The sequence below is a fragment of a genome, unplaced genomic scaffold (assembly GCF_019419815.1).
Source record: "Pyrus x bretschneideri cultivar Hongxiangsu unplaced genomic scaffold, Pyrus_bretschneideri_v1 Contig1, whole genome shotgun sequence".
NCBI classification, from domain to species: Eukaryota; Viridiplantae; Streptophyta; class Magnoliopsida; order Rosales; family Rosaceae; genus Pyrus; species Pyrus x bretschneideri.
Window position 1 is genome coordinate 2,898,375 of NW_025999390.1, and position 16,812 is coordinate 2,915,186.

General features: G+C 36.6%; 3 protein-coding genes and 1 pseudogene across 3 annotated transcripts; 1 reads left to right on the top strand and 3 right to left on the bottom strand.

Annotated features, from left to right (window-relative positions):
- The first annotated feature begins 3,797 nt into the window (after nucleotides 1–3,797).
- Nucleotides 3,798–6,119, top strand: LOC103952740 (trihelix transcription factor DF1). The gene is made up of 2 exons (XM_009364410.2): nucleotides 3,798–4,458; nucleotides 4,576–6,119. Exons 1-2 carry the CDS (start codon nucleotides 4,067–4,069, stop codon nucleotides 5,867–5,869), a joined length of 1,686 nt encoding a protein of 561 aa, XP_009362685.1. The 5' UTR covers nucleotides 3,798–4,066; the 3' UTR covers nucleotides 5,870–6,119.
- A 226-nt stretch (nucleotides 6,120–6,345) lies between these two features.
- LOC103955476 lies at nucleotides 6,346–7,582 on the bottom strand (annotated as a pseudogene).
- Nucleotides 7,583–9,786: 2,204 nt separating this feature from the next.
- On the bottom strand, nucleotides 9,787–11,670 carry LOC103952728 (transcription factor MYB123). Its single transcript, XM_009364400.3, has 3 exons — nucleotides 11,502–11,670; nucleotides 10,599–10,728; nucleotides 9,787–10,382 (listed from the first exon to the last, which is right to left on the bottom strand). Exons 1-3 carry the CDS (start codon nucleotides 11,632–11,634, stop codon nucleotides 9,809–9,811), a joined length of 837 nt encoding a protein of 278 aa, XP_009362675.1. The 5' UTR covers nucleotides 11,635–11,670; the 3' UTR covers nucleotides 9,787–9,808.
- Nucleotides 11,671–14,781: 3,111 nt separating this feature from the next.
- Nucleotides 14,782–15,733, bottom strand: LOC125474984 (transcription factor MYB1-like). The gene is made up of 3 exons (XM_048579287.1): nucleotides 15,438–15,733; nucleotides 15,209–15,328; nucleotides 14,782–14,949 (listed from the first exon to the last, which is right to left on the bottom strand). Exons 1-3 carry the CDS (start codon nucleotides 15,568–15,570, stop codon nucleotides 14,936–14,938), a joined length of 267 nt encoding a protein of 88 aa, XP_048435244.1. The 5' UTR covers nucleotides 15,571–15,733; the 3' UTR covers nucleotides 14,782–14,935.
- Between the last annotated feature and the right edge of the window lie 1,079 nt (nucleotides 15,734–16,812).

A 16,812-nucleotide genomic window follows, 5' to 3' on the forward strand; every position in this document is an offset into this window, starting at 1 on the left:
TTATTCTCGAGGCACGACTTTCTCATAACGCTAAATCTGGTAGCGCGCTTCATGGCTTTTGCACGTTGGCTGTCTGTGCAGGCTAGGAAGGGAAAGTCAGTATTAAATGCTTGACTTGTTGGGTTTATGTAACATCCCACATCGACCAAGGAAGAGGGGGGGTGATGTGTTTTATATGTACATGTCAACCTCCATATAGCATGAGGCCTTTTGGGGACTTATTGGCTTTGGATTCCATCAAAACTCCGAAGTTAAGCGAGTTTGGGCGAGAGTAATCCTAGGATGGGTGACCCACTGGGAAGTTCTCGTGTGAGTTACTAGAAACAAAACCGTGAGAGTGTGGCCCAAAACGAACAATATCATGCTATGGCGAAGCCAGTCTGGGATATGACAGAATGGTATCAGAGTCACTCTGTCGTGTGGTGTAAGTATGCCGTCGAGGATGTTGAGGGTGGATTATAACATCCCACATCGACCAACGGAGAGGGGATGATAGGTTTTATATGTACATGTCCATCTCTATATAGCATGAGGCCTTTTAGGGACTCACTAGCTTTGGATTCCATCGGAACTCCGAAGCTTAGCGAGTTTGGGTGAAAGCAATCCTAGGATGGGTAACCCACTGGGAAGTTCTCATGTGAGTTCCCAAAAACAAAACCGTGAGGGTGTGGCCCAAAGTGAACAATATCGTGCTACAGCAATGCCGATTTGGGATGTGACAGTTGCATTTAATGCAATAATCTAGTTTAATCCTAACTAAAGGGGTTGGCTTGTTAGGAAAATGGATAAACTAGGCTAGTTTTCTCTCAATGATGCCTGCATGAAATACAAAAGGTATGGGCTTGGATCTTTAGGCTCCCAAGCAGCCCAAAGTCTTCCATGATCTCAATTCCACGTAGGCCCAATAACCTTCCGTAACCATCCACACCACAATCCACTTGGCAAGCCCTGAATATGTGACTTGGGCTTAGCATGATTTGTGGCTAAGGAAGCATGTCGTGATGAATGAACATGAGCATGGTGTGTCATGTCATGTTTGTAAATATATTCCTCGTCGATGATGTGTCTTGGCGTATGTTTGGGCTTGAATGTAGGCTTTGCATGACAATTGGGCATTGAGACTTGGTTGTGTTTGTGTGTGACATTTTTGGGCCCCAATAAATAATTAATTTAAAAAGTTGTCTAAGTACCTTTTTGTACAATGGATTTTTTTTTTCTTATAGTAAGGCCTCATCCGAAGAGAGATCCCTTTCATAAATTCTTAAAGGCACAAGGCTTAACCAATACCTAAAAGGGGCTGTGGAAATAGTTTGCAAATTGCAACCATGGATGCACCTCGGTTATAACCTCATTATCTCAAGCTCTCCAAGATTAAGGTTGTGAGGATGTTGATCGCCTAAATATTAACGACAATGTTCCATAAGTTGTTGCCAATGGGCCAAGCCGTCATCAAAGGTGATCTCGATCCAAGTTAAATTCGGTGAAGGGTGTCGAAGTGTGTAGAGATGAGTGTATTGAGATTTTTTTTAGAGAATAGAAAGCGAATGAGGTAGAGAAATGTGGACTGGCATTTGAGGTGATTGCAGGACAGGGTTTTTGGGTTGACAATTTTTTTATTAACTATTAAGTTATTAAGCCTATTTATAATTTTTTTAAAATTTAATTAGACTTGTGTGACCCATTTATGTGTCACATCAGCATATAACAAAATTTTTGACATAATTATAACAGAATGACTACATCGATTTGAGACACTTACTTGAGGGACTACATTGATTAATTTTTAATTTCAAGGACCATTTTGATGTTGTGAGTCAATTTCAAGGACCATTTTGATGTCGTGGATCAATTTCAAAGATCATTTGTGATATAAATAAAAAATAAAAAAAAACTTTTATTTTTTATTCTTTCTATTTTGTGAAATTTTGAAAATTATGAACAGAACTAAACCCACACTCATCCAAGTGGGTTTTATTTTGGTGAACAAGTTGGAACAAAATTACAAAATTGGGGGAAACCCAAGGAGCAACTTGAAGAGGAGTCTGGCAGAGCCCATACCCGACTGACTTTTTCTGTCGAGCACCTAAATTTAGAACCCAACTCAGCTATAGACCAAAATAGATGAGTAATTTAAAGGTTTGTGGTTACTTCCGAATGCCTATAACAACTCTATCGTTGAATGAGTTTTGTATAACACAGCTCGTTTGAGAACGATTATATAGGTAAGCCAAAATCACTTCCACAGTATTTAGTAAAAAATTATGCTTCACATGGCAATAATTAATTGAAAGTGATACCAAATCACTAATGAATAAAAAACCACCTTTAAAATAAGGAGAAAGATTTTCCTGATACATATGTACTAACTTCATGACATCTCGTGCGTTAATCATAATTTTATATATAATTAACACGACATTATATAACTAACGTAAAAATAATAAAATAACAGTATAATCGTGTCATAAAATATGCTCTCTCAACGATAACGGACTATTTAACGTCTAGATTTTGGCATTCGTCTTTTGACACTGAAATGGGTGAGAGAGAGTCGTATGGTGGCGTATACCAATAATGCTATGCAATTGTCAAACTGAAGCTAACTTTGAATACTGGCCGTTGGATGGGATTCTACATCACCACCTGTCATTAGAATTAAAGATTGTTAGACTGTCGATAAGAAGGCCAAAATGTACTCTCCTCTTCATGTGCACATACATCGTATGCTTCCAAAAAGGGTGTTAGTGTCACTTCCTCTCTCATGTCGAACGATTTGGACGCGTGTCACAGTGTGTATGCGACTATGTCACCCATCAAGAAGAGATAAGGAGCAAATTCCCTCAAAAGACCAAACCTAGATATTAAATAGGAACTAGGTACAAGTTGTAATGGTGTTCTCAATTTGTTTTGTTCAAATGTGGCGGTAAATATTGACCTAATTGTCTTATGGAGTTACAAAATATATGTCTCTTAGTTCATTGAAAATCGATTTTACGAGATAGAAGCTTATGATCTCTTTTTTTTATGTCCTGTAGGTTGTAGTAATGATTTTTTTGACATTATGATCCTTATCACAACGATACTATCTTACAGAGGCAAAGATGAAGGTTCTAATTATTAAAGTAATTCATTATATGCAATGTTAAATTAACTTTAAAAGAGTCATAAAGTGTGTCACAATCGAACTCACTTGATTCAAATTTGATGATAAAGATTGACCTAATGGTTGATTAGGTCACAATTAACTTTCTACGTATAGTAAGTGAGTGTCAGAAAAAAAATTTAAAAGTCACGAGACGTGCCACAACATATACTAATTTGATTCAAATTTGACAATAAAGATTGATCAAACATCTAATTGTGTGACAAAGAACTTCTCACCCAGAGTGAACGAGTGTCAAATAGAGTTTAAAAAGTAACGAGACGTGTCAGAATACAAATAACTTAATTTAAACTCGACCACAATGATGAGTGCAATGTGTACTCTTGTCAAAAAGAACATTTTGTGTATAACAAACGCGTGTCGAAATAAAATAAATCGGAAATTTTTTTTATCACATTGTTAAATACACATTAACAATAGCTATTGTGCTCTAACAACCCAAAAGAACATTGTTAACTTAACTTCCAAAAACAATATTTAAGAATGAAAAGTGCTAGTGAGATCTTATTTAATATGACGGTTGATGATTGAAATTTTTTTTTAATGATTTAAACAAAAAATTCGATTATAAACAAATTTATCATTAGACCCAAAAAAAAAAAAAAAAAAAAAAAAAAACTATTATATCATGTTGTATTTAAATATATGGTCTGACAAGATGAATTCTGGGAGCTCCAAAATCTTATCCTTTCCTACTCTCACTGTCTGAAAGTTTCAGTCTGTTATGCGTATGAACATTGAACCTTTCAGAGGATCTTTCTGTTAAGATTTCTTTCCCAATAAGAACAAGAACAAAAAAACAACCCTACTCTCCCCTGCTTCAAATATTTCAAATTACATTGCTTTCAAATTTCAAATTTTCAGTAAAACATTTCTTTCTTTTTTCGATTTGAAAAAAAAGATATGCAGTCGAATTTTGGAGCCGCAGAGATTGGAAATCAGCACTTCATGGATTCTAATTCATCAGTTTTACCAGTCTTCAATCCTCAGAAGCAAAACCAGGACTTTTTGCATCAACAATTTCATCAGCAGCAGCCGCAGCCATTTCATCATCTCAGTCAATTAGCTCATCCGATTCCGATTACCCACGACTTGTTTCAACGACAGAATCAGCTCCAATTCCAAGCATTGCTGCAGCAGCAGCAGCAGGCACAGCAGGAAGAAGGCAGGCTGCCATGGCAGCCGAGCCCTCCAAGTTTCAAGCTTGGTCTCAGTGAAAGCAGTGGACCACATAACTTAGGATTCAAAAATTGGAAAACCCAAGAATATTACGGGATTAGAAGAGAATCAATGTGGTAATTTTGATCGATAGTGCAGAAATTTACGTGCTTTTCTTGTACTTGTTCTGTGTTTTCTCTGTCTTTCATGCTGCCTTTGTTTTTACCTTCCACGTGTTTGTGCTAATGCCGCAGTTGGAAGCCTCTTGACGCGGTAGTCGCCGACACAACAAACAAAAGGCAGAGGCAGGAAGAAGGGGAGAGTTGCAGAGACTTGGAGGGAAAACAGAGGCTTTATGGTGAGCTTGAAGCAATCTATAGCCTAGCAAAGATGGGGGAGGCTAATCAGAATCAAACCGGCTCTGGCTCTGCGCTCACCGGGGAAAACTGCTCGAAAAATGTGGAATTTCCTGTGGTTTTTGTTGATCCTAATGGCCTTAATGCTGCTCCAGCTGATAATGTTAGGGTGGATAATGTGTCGGAAGCGTCCATTGGAGAGGAGCTTTCAGTGGGGAAGATTCAGAAGAGGAAGAGAAAGAGGAAAATGAAGGAGCAATTAAGTTCAATGACTAGGTTTTTCGAGAACTTGGTGAAGCAGGTTGTGGATCACCAAGAGAATCTTCATAAAAAGTATTTGGAAGTGATTGAAAAAATGGGGAAAGAGAGAAGGGAGAGAGAAGAGGCATGGAGATATCAAGCGGAGGAGAACCATAAGAGAGAAACCATGGCCAAACTCCATGAGCAGGCTCTAGCTTCAAGCAGAGAAGCTCTCATTGTTTCATACATTGAGGAAATCACTGGCCAAAGAGTCAACCTTCCTCCTAGGCAAACCCCACTGTTGTTGCAGCCTGATAATGTAAGCGAACCCCAAACCGCAGAGGAATTGACACCCCCCCAAGCTGTTCGCACAAATAGCAGATGGCCTCAAAGTGAAGTCGAGGCATTGATTCTAGTGCGAGGTACTGTAGAATCGAAATTTGTGGAACTGGGGTCAAAAGGGCATGTCTGGGAAGAGGTGAGTGCTTTAATGGCTTCAATGGGCTATCAGAAGAGTGCCAGAAGGTGCAAGCAAAAGTGGGAGAACATCAACAAGTACTTTAGGAAAACCAAACACACTGCGAAAAAGCGTCCTCTTCAGTCGAAAACTTGTTCTTATTTTAATCAGTTGGGTCAGCTGTACTCAAAAACCCCGACCACCGTCCCTTCATCTTCATCTTCGGTTAGCATGGATGTTAGCATTCAAGGGCAAGGTTATTCAGAGCTTTTAGAAGCCTTTGTAGCAGGGAGAGAGACAGAAGTTACACATAATCTGTCTAATGGGAATTTTGAAATCTCCGAAATGGGGTTCAGTAGGTTGGATTTCAATGGCATTAGTAATGGTAAAGTAGAAAATGTGCAAGGAGACCATGGGAAGGAGAAGGAAAACGACGAGGATGGCGAGAACATGGACGAAGGGGAAGACACGGATGGTGATGATTCTGAAGAATAAGGTAGAGCATTGCCATCGGACAGAACAAGGAAGGTACGCCAGTTAATCATGGCGTGTAGTTCTTTGGTTAACCTAGCAATTTTGATGTGTTTGGCTATTAGCTTGAGTTTCAAGCTTTTTTAAGTAGTTTTTGTTGCTGACAAAGTTTGAGGTTGAATTAATTCTCCTTTTTAGATTAACATATATATTCATGTTGGAAAATGTTGGTTATGTCTACTATCTCATCGAATTAGTAATTCGTATTCATGTATATGTTGCTTTTTTTCACTTTAATTAGGTCATAGATGCAATGAAAATGACAAGTAACCACAACGATCTCTCAGTTAATCTAAACCGGTAACACTAAAAACAGTGTCCCATTTAGGGCAAATTCCGACAGACCTATCCTGTACGCCTTCTCCCGGGAAAAGGACGTGTAGTTTCGAAACTAGACCAAGAAAGCCTGGCAAATTTTGCCCTTTGCACCATCACAAATGGTAGTTGCCATACATGGGAAATATTGGATGAAGGATGCACGATAAGCAAACATATGAGGCCATTTTAGTTCATATTGACATTCAAAGGAAAAGAATCAAGAACCCAAATAAACTTCAGGGCTGACAAAAAGTCGTAAGCTTCCCAATCATTTAGCATCTCCTCCAAATGCGAAGGAGCTTCGGTGGTTGGGGTTGACATTAATGACCCGTTTCTGCAGCTATTCGTGCAATCAACAATCATCGTATTCAGTTCACAAAGCTTTGAGAAGTCGGTATGGAGAAACTCAGATACGCTAAGTTGCCCTGTGTTGAGATCCATTATGAAGATCCACCGCATATCACTGTCATTAGTGTTTGGTATAAGAATCCGTCTCTGGAATCTGATACTGCTTCTGTATTCTTTGCTTCAATTCCATCGCTCGGTTGTCTGAGTTCTTTGGTAAAATGAGAGTCGGTTTCTAATGATGATGCAGCCTCTTCAGCGAAGTCTTCGATGGTTTTCCTGTCAGTTCCAGTAGTTCTTGATCTCATTGTCTGTTCGACCTGGAAGCCTTCCGGCTATCCATGATCATCTACATAAAACACCCATAACTAGGACATATTACTTAACGAAGCTTACAAGGTTTAAGTACTAGTAGTAAGTACCTGTTGCCTAAGAGTTTGTGGACCCTGATAATCAGGTCTTCTTCGTCTTCTGTAATGTTGCCTCTCTTGATATCCGGCTTCTGATAATTCAATCGCCTAAGCCTACAACGGTTCCCATATCTGTTCAGACCTGCACCGAATAACGCGTATTTTATAAACATTCATGCATTGTAACTAAGAAGCTCGTACGTAGAATCGAAACCAACTCACCTGTTTCGCTCGATAGTTTCCCCCATCTCCCTGACATACTCGAGCAGAATTTGGTCTTCAACATCAGTCCAAGGTCCTCTTCTCAGTCCATCCTTCTCACAACTGGAGCTTCTTCCCATCTCTCACTCGCTTGATTCTCTCACTCTGTTTCTTTCAGAATTGCAGTTATCGCGCCATTGTCTTCGGAAGTGAATGATTGTATATACAAGGTACGTGCAAAACCTTTCATACATTTAATACAAATATCAGGCTTCTTTCTGTGATCTCCATCTTCAATTTTTAGTTGTTTGATCATATTTAACTTCAGAAAAATCATATGGTATATCAGGAAAAAAGGGATCCAAGATCAGTTTTACATATTCTTTTTTAACAGAATGGTGATGGAAAATGGGTGAAACAAAAAATCTGTAATACAAAATTGTACGACTTGCTGACGAATTGTTGGTTAACACGTATGAATAAGGGTTTTTTTTTTTTTTTTTTTTTTTTTTTAATGAGTTATTTGCATTAACTTTGTAGAGTGACTTCCACTCCCCTCTTAAATTTGTCCCTTGATTTTCTTTTGATCCGTTACATTCAACAGTAAAGAAAAAGGGAGTGCACGAGGTCAATGGGGAAATGTAGGGATCACACTCATTTAGCATATGTGTTAGACTATAATGTGCAAGTAAAGATAAATGATTTTATAACGGTAAAAAAACCCGTGTTCAAATACAAAATTATTGGTATTTCCGAACTTAACTGGGGATTAGTTCTACCTTTCAGAGTGTGAGATATCTCAGGTTTTAGCAAAAAATAAAATAATACAAAACTATTGATTTGGTCGTAGTTGATCCGGCGTCATCAGTTGAACTCATGTGTTACCTAGGTTCTGACAGGTATGGATTATGCTTAACTAATCTCTAATTAATAGTCATGGAGCTTTGTTGTATTATTAATTACCTTACTTAGTTGTCACTTTGGCACCCGCAATGCCACTCTCTGAAGCTACAAAACAAAATGAATTTTAATGAAAAAGTCCCGGTATTGTTTACTTTAACGAAAAATCATATTTTTATATTAAAAAGTTAATCATGGTACTATTCACTTTCCCTTTTATTTTGTTCTTATCGTTAAAATTTAAAATTTTCAACTTCTTTTTATTATCTTTCCTCAAAACAAATTAAGGCTGACTTGATTTTGATTCTCCGGCCCTCAATGGGGACCGGAACCAAAATACTTTTTTTAACTGAAGGCCTGGAACCAAAACAAATTATTTAAGTCTCACTCTGTCAAACGGTGAAAGAAATGGCTAGAAAACAATGAAAGTTGGTAGGGTTTGTGGCTGAGAAGATAAAAGGGATTTATTTCCGACTTGCAAACGAGCGACCACAATTTAGTGTTCTTCGATCCAAGTCCACCAGGACCACCGCAGCACAGTTGTTTCTCATGTTCGCGTTGCATTTGTTTCAGAAAACCGAGGTTTGGTTTATTAATTTATTAGATAATCGATACCTCATTGTTTTGGTATTAGGTTAGTTATAATAATCTTTTTTATTTTTATTTTTTATGACAATGCGATGTTCAAACAAGGATTTCATTAAAAACAAGAACGATTTGATGATTATATTCATAAAACACAATTAGCTAGACTGAAGAGAGTCCTGTGGACATTACATAGTTAAAAATATATCGTCAACTTATTGACATTGAGCATACTCTTCTGATGATAAACTTTGAAATCTAGAAGTTTTAAAAAAAGTTTTCAATGGAATTTAACAACTTCCGAAAGAAATGATGAGAAGTTTTGTATCAATGAATTTCCTTCGATTTATTATATATATTTGACTACTTAGTTACATTAAGAGTTTTTTTTAACTATCTAGTTGAATTGTTTCTATCACATTTTTGTTATGGACAGCGAAATTCTATGTTGATTTCCATCGATTAGTTCACACGTTATCAACATAGAAGAATAGTTATTTTGAAATCATGATTAAATAATGTAAACTAATTGAAATAATTACTCTAAATCAATAAATTTATCAAAGTATTATATGGTGGACAATAACGTTCAAAATCAACTGATACTATATATATTTAATTTGTTCTAACTAAAAGAGTAATGCTAGAGAGACTGATTTTGTAGACAAAGTTTTGAAACTAAAGGACATGGAAGTTGATGACTGGTTTATCACTTAAACGTTTATCAATGTGCTTATTTCTATTAGTGATACATAATTTATTTTGTAAATTTAGTCTCCAAATTTAATCTACTTAGCAATACTCTAACTAAAATGGCCATGGAAAGTTGTTGAGCAGACAAGAAAAGCATAATTAAGAAGGTTTAATTTTAAGCCTATAGTTAGGCGGCATGGTCCAGTGCTCTATAATTGGAATCTCGCTGTTCATTTATTTCCACAAGACAATCTATACTTCTACGCATCCGTTGCGGTGCAAGTACCTTTTTAATCACGCACTCTCTGTTCGGCTTACTGATTGTTTATATTATTCAATATCTGAGATAAAGTTCAAGACAACCCAATTAAGTGCATGAGATTTCGGAAGAGCCTATATATATATATATATATATATATAGGGTAATGCTAATTAAAGAGATCATCTATAGTCAACACTGACGGTTGAAAAAGTCATCTCTCATCCAATCCTTGAGCATTTCCTCTGAGAACAAAAGAGGTGCAAGCGATGTCGATGACGGGCATCTGTTCTTCGAGCCACCATTGTTAGTGTTGTCTTCCAACTGCTGACATATTTTCCAGAAGTCTGAATCATCTGGAATATCATTATTTTCAGACACTAAAAGTTCCCCCACATCAAAATCCAACATGCTATCTTCTGAAATGGTAGTAGTAGTGTCTTCTAACAACCCATGATTAATCTGATGATCAGGCAGTTGGTCCGGCATGACCAGAACCTTGTTGCACCTTGATGCCTTCGTACGGATAACTGCAAAGCTGTCGGACTTCACCATGGCCCGTGGTTTTGTTTTATTAACAGATGGGTTGGTCTTCTCTGAGTTGTCTCTCCTCTTCTTCTTCTTCTTCTTATTGTTCTCATCCACCTTATTTCCTAATAGCCTTGGTGTTTCAGCACCATTCACTTTTTTTCGCAAGTATGTGTTCCAATAGTTCTTTATTTCATTGTCTGTTCGTCCTGGAATTCTTCCTGCTATTAGTGACCATCTGCACATCCGCATACAAATATAAAGCCAAATTAAGACGAGGCAAATAATTTGTTCTTTGTAGCCATTCCTACTTGCAGAAAAATTAAAATTTGACATCCGCTGTTTGTGTGATTGTATTGATTTACTCTCCCATATGTGTTAAAATGTGACTTGCGAATAACGAAGATTATCTACCTATGATTATAATATGTTAGGGTTAGAAATAAGTGAGAACCTGTTGCCCAGTAGCTTGTGGAGCCTAATGATGAGATCCTCTTCCTCCTGAGTAATGTTACCCCTTTTGATATCAGGTCTAAGATAATTGAGCCACCTCAGTCGGCAGCTCTTTCCACATCTCCTGAGACCTACATCAAATTCATCCACAATAAACATTTTTAATTTGTGCAATTCATGATTTTTACCGTATGGGGTCAAGATGTAAAAATTGCGATTTTTTTAAAATGAAAATAACAATGAAAAGTTAAACAGTAGTACATTCATTCATAATTCAAAGTAAAAATAGTTGTTCACGGCGCTTCTTTATATTCTGAAAACATTGCATTATAGTTTCATTGTCACTACAAGAAAATTTCCTCTTGTATCCGTAGACCCCCCGAACTAGCTTATGCAAATTTCCCTTTGTAATATAGTTCAATAATTTCACAATATCAATTAAAGCACACATAAGGACCAAAGTTTAATTACCTTAATTAGTTAAGCAGAATCTGCTATGTAAGAAACAGAAGTCACAATTAAACACTACGAATTATCAACTGCAAAGGTGTTTGATTTTGTCGTTATTATTATTATTATTTCTCAAACCTGACCCAAAACAGAGTCGTTTGGCCAGGTTGTTTATAAAAAAAAACAAAAACAAAAACAAAAACAAAAAAAAACCTGTGCGCTAGGCAGCTGCCGAGTTTCATTCAGCATTTCGTCGAACACCCTTGTGCACGAACTGCTAAAAACTCAGACAGGGTCATCGGAGGTGCTCCCCTCCCCAGCCAGCTTTCCGGCCTCCACGGGGTCAACTGACCCCTTTGGATCGGTCACTGCTAGTCATATATTTATATCATCGTTTTTCTCCAAGAAAAATTACCAAACTAATTAAACTATATTTCATATATATGCTACTCACCAGCTTCCTTTGGAATCCTTCTCCATTTTCCTTCACCATGGGTTTTGATGTAACCTGTGAGAATTTGATCTTCCAGAGCAGTCCATGCTCCTTTCTTCAGTCCCTCCTTAGAGCAACAAGGACTTCTTCCCATTTTTAAATTTTGGAAAATGGCAATCTTATCTCTCGTTTTCTCTCTCTATATATGCAGTAGCTGTCTTTCTCTTCCCTCCTGGTCCCAAGGAAAGTTGGCTGTCTTATATGGGGACCTTGATGCCTATTGGGAAGTGACAGATCTTGGTACACAATACCCCACCCATCCTCGTAGGGTCCATTTTTTGCTCACCATCATTTAGTGTGATGTATGTTTACCATCTTATTTATCATTGTTAGATGAGTTTGAATTTTAAGATTTGTGCTTATCCACTACACGAACCTTAAAATTCAAACTCATCTAACGATAATAAATACGATGGTAAGCATCTGCTACATTAAATAGTGATTAGCAAAAATGCTCTTTTTATAAGTGAAGCTTTCCAAGTACTTTCATTAATAACTAAAGAATTACTGGCACATTGAAAATTGAAATTGATAATTGAATAAAAACTAGCAAGTCAGTGTTGCAATTATAAACTATTTTGACTGCATTGCCTATGAGTAATTAATCAACCTTTTTTTAAGAGACCGCTAAGTTGATTAAGAAATGTGTTCAAGAAAAATTTCGAAATTTTCTTCATATAATTAAAATAAATTTAGTATAAAATATCCCTTCTACACGAATTAAATTTTTTTTTTGTCCTTAAATGGTATACTAGTTGTAATTAAATGACGCGTTTTACCGCAATGACAAAAAGAAACAATGGTTGTGCACTATAATGTGGGTTCGATTCCTACTAGCTCCCCTTCCAGACTCTCCTAACATTTAACAATTTAACTCACTAATGCTCTCATTTGTGTAAAAAATAAAAAATAAAAAATATCCTGTATTACTTGGTTGTGACGTTCGTTATAACATGAACAAATCACGTTTAACCCAAAATATCTTCCACAGAAATCCTTACAATATGCTATCAAATGCAGAAGGAAATAGTAGTTGATCGCACTAAACCACTCCCACATGTAAAATATATAGCAGCGATATATAAATATAGTCGTCCCTACATCCATGCTGCTGTGTTACCAAAACAATTTAATTTCATGACTCAACGACCACCACTACTACATAGATTATGGTGGATGAGGATGGCTACGTGCCTTAAAGGGCTCGTGCGTTTACGTGAAACTCTAGGCCCTGCACATCTGCCTCAATGGGCGTGACAATATTTGTATGGTATTCATGCACGGTAGTCAGCATTTATCTGCCCTATGTATGAGTCAGGTCCATATAAACTAAATTTGTCCTTAAAAACTATAAAATATGAAGACCTAATATATGAGTCAGGTCCATGTAAATAAAATTTTCCTTGAGAAACTATAAAATATGAGACCTAATATTTTGGAGATGGGAGGAGCAGTTTCTGTTTTGTTTTCGGGTGAGTTATTATATTTAAAGGTTGGTGTCTGTATAGCAAAAAGTTGGAAACGACGGGAAGGGAGATGATTAGGGACGACCTTTTGCGATGAGTACCGTGTTACCCAAGAAAGTTATGACATGGTTTTGACGAAACTGGTATTTGTATGTATGTATGTGTATATAGGAAATGGATCCCTTCCGGATCCCCAAAAACTAAGCATCATGAGCAATAAATCAGGACCGTTAAAATTTGATCAAACGGCTACAATTATTATAATTTTTAAGGAAAGTTTGTAGATATTGGATTAAATTTCAACGGTCCAGAATCATTGCTCAGTAGCCTCAGTTTTTGGGGATCCGGTTCCGTGTATATATATATATACACACAGCTAGGTCCCTCGGTATTGAATTCCTCTAGGTTAATTGTTTTCACAGGATTGACTTTCCAGGCTTTGCAGATCTAGCGGTGAATTCACCAGTTCCTAATTAACAAGGTAGGTATTTACTCCTTTCTGAAACTGCCACTTCTCTCCCACACCACTCCATTAAATCAATGTTGAAATGCCACAGTTCGATATCTCTATCTCTATCTCTGACATTGGTTCCATCCGTTTTGGGATGGGAAAACACAGAGTCTCCCTCTAGAATCTCTCTGGTGTTGGTTCCATTGGTCTATGCTATTTTCTTGTTAGGGCTTCTCTAGCATCTCTCTAGCGTTGGCTCCATTGGTCTATGTTGTTTTCTAATTAGGGTTCATGTGTTAAAGTTTCAAAGATATCATTAATCGCATCGATATTGTCTTCACATGATTTGTTTTGTAAGATGACCAATGTAGAATTTTAACTTTAGTCATCATTAGGTAGGGGAACACGCACTCTCTATCTCCACTGGTCCCATTGGTCTATGCTAGGGTTTCGGGATGGGAACCCTAATTGGAGTACAATAATGGAAACAAAGTTAATCAAATCCACAATAATATACCAGAAAACAAACGCAGTACAGAAACCAACAACAAAATTTGTTTATCCAATAAATACGCATAATTAAGAGTATGTGTGTGAAAAACTTTCCACATATTTTGGGGTTACGCATCGACCACGTAGTTGAAGGATTAATTATGAACTCATGATCGATGTGGGTTTTGGATTAAGAATCATACATTAATGAGCTAGAAGGCAAATTCAAATTGATTCGAAAGAGAGAGGTCAGGCAATTATTGGTACTTTCTTAACGGTTTAATGAAAGGATCGAATAATTGTAATATGATTACATAATAATTCATGTATAATACAGTCTATCATCCAGGCCTATAGACTTACTACAACATGGGCTGAGGCGCCTGTTACTGCTCTTATTATACGCAGTAAGTACGCCGGCCTTTGATTAAAATGCTATGAAAGCGAAGGACGTTGTCGCATTTATAATAGCTTCAAAGCTTGGTGTGAAGTTAGGATTTGTGATTGGTTTTGGTTTTACGCACCCAATAGTTGCGGGATGTGAATGTTGCCTACGAATACTCAACATCTCGCAACAATCCCACAATTATTCTCTCATCCAAGAACTTATCTTCAATTTGGAATTGGAGCATAGAACTTAGGATGCAAAGAATATATAAGTACAACCTTCTTGCATTTTTAATTTTCTGAGCACAAGCCTGAAGCAAAATCCTACGCAACTCCTTTATTCAGTACTGTAATACACATAATTTCGATAATGCCATTAGGCAATACATATTTGTTATTTACTCCATAAGCCATTATTCCTCAGCTATCAGTGAAAACTCAGTGGAGGTGGAGGTCTACATGATAATTTAATTGTGTCTGAAAACTCAGTGGAGGTGGAGGTCTACATGATAATTCATCTTCCTGTTGTGGTGTCTTACATAAATTGTTATTCCAGTAATTCTTGACGTCATTGTTTGTTCGTCCTGGAACTCTCCCAGCTATTGGAGACCATCTACACCAATCACAAAATTTAACCCCAAGTAAATTAGTAATCAAATTCAACACAAATTAAAGAAGAAGAAAAAAGAACTTGGTCGAAATGATCATTTATTAAATTCCAATTCACGAAATTGTTAGTTTTGTATGTCGATATTTAATTAATTTTGGTTAATTAAACAATTGAGATTAAATTTTTGATATTGTAACTATTTCAAAAAAAAAAAAATATATATATATATATGAAGAAATTAGGACAAGACAAGGCCCGTTGCCTAAGAGTTTGTGGAGTCTGATGATGAGATCTTCTTCATCTTGTGTAATGTCGCCTCGCTTGTTTGGTCTCAGATAATTTAGCCACCGCAGCCTACAACTCTTCCCACATCTCTTCCGCCCTGCATCATGTTTCCGATTTCAATCAAAGAACGCATGAGTTCAAATCTGACGTATGACAATGGTTGATAAAACATAAAAATGAAAAACGACGTCGACCATGATATTCACCTGCATGTTTAGGAACATTGCTCCATTTTCCTTCACCGTGTGCTTGGATGTAATCTGCAAGCATTTTGTCTTCAAGAGAAGTCCATGGTCCTCTCTTCACTCCTTCCTTGGAACAACAAGGATTTCTTCCCATAACTGGAAAGCTAGCTACTACTGCTGCATCTGCTTACACCCTCCTGTCTCTATCTCTCCACAAGTTTTTGTGCTTTGGCTTTGGGTTTTTGCAACTCTTTTCGTCTTTAGCGACAATCACGGATTTGTTTCCGATTGTGTGGGGGCAGCTGCGTCGTGTTGTGTTCATTCTTAGGCATAGACCACCTTGTTCAATATTTTTCAAGATTTAGCATAATTTTATGTATAAATAATTGGAAACTTAATCAGTTTCATCATGTACATTTACACTGATTGGTGGAGAGGATCTAAATTAAAGCTCATAATGATCCACCTGTCTGCTGGAATCACATATACTAATCATAGTAGTTAATTACCAATACCTGCTTTGAGGAAAATTTCTGTGTAACAGTACATATATTGTGTTTCTCATTTACTTGTTTTACTATGGGTGAATGACAGAACAGGTATTTTATGAATTTGGCGGTTTAATACATATCCTAATGGATAAGGTGTTGGTTTTCGTCAGTGCATCTCGAATTCGAAATTTTCTTCTTCTTTAAATTATCGTAATAGTTTCAACTTTTGAACCTTCTCCCTCTCCTTAATAATAATATTTAAATATATATATATATATATATATATATTTCATGAGTTACGTATGGTATAAATAAGTGTTATAGCAATAAAAAAATGAATAACAAAGTGACTGTATTGCGATTATAATGAAAAATGTTTTTCTACCTAGCATTACTGAAAAATGTATATATAGTGGTTCAGGTTGGATGTACTGTAAAGAACCAAAGAGATCTTACTCTAACAATGATTGACTGTAGTATATGGAGAGTAAGTGTTGGTTTTGTTTAGGGAAAAGAATCCTCACCGGATCCTTTTTTTGAGGATTCTGAGGATCATGTAATCATGTTCGTTTATTGTATATTTATATTTAATTTTAAATTTTAAATAATTTCTAACTGCATGATGTATTATGAACAGACATGATTACACGATTTCCAGAATCCTCAAAAAAAGGATCAGGCGATGATCATTTTCCTTTGTTTAGTATTACATTTGAATTATAGGTAATATAATAATTAACCATGCGTCATGTGATCATAGATACTAGATAGCACACCGATCATGTTGGATTAATATTTATACTGTCTTTAAAGTTTAAGACAAGTCTTCAAATTCTTCCACATTCAAGATTCAACCACCATTCCTATTTCCGAATATTATTTATTCCTGGGCCTTCTTCAATCTA

Coding starts and splice junctions, on each gene's coding strand:
- LOC125474984 (XM_048579287.1), bottom strand. CDS start 15,570: ATGGGAAGAAATCCTTGTTGTTCCAAGGAAGGAGTGAAGAGAGGACCA. Junction 15,329..15,437: donor CAATGTTCCTAAACATGCAG/GTGAATATCATG, acceptor AACATGATGCAG/GGCGGAAGAGATGTGGGAAG.
- LOC103952728 (XM_009364400.3), bottom strand. CDS start 11,634: ATGGGAAGAAGTCCTTGTTGCTCTAAGGAGGGACTGAAGAAAGGAGCA. Junction 10,729..11,501: donor AAGGATTCCAAAGGAAGCTG/GTGAGTAGCATA, acceptor AATTTGATGTAG/GTCTCAGGAGATGTGGAAAG. Junction 10,383..10,598: donor CACAAGCTACTGGGCAACAG/GTTCTCACTTAT, acceptor GCGGATGTGCAG/ATGGTCACTAATAGCAGGAA.
- LOC103952740 (XM_009364410.2), top strand. CDS start 4,067: ATGCAGTCGAATTTTGGAGCCGCAGAGATTGGAAATCAGCACTTCATG. Junction 4,459..4,575: donor ATTAGAAGAGAATCAATGTG/GTAATTTTGATC, acceptor CTAATGCCGCAG/TTGGAAGCCTCTTGACGCGG.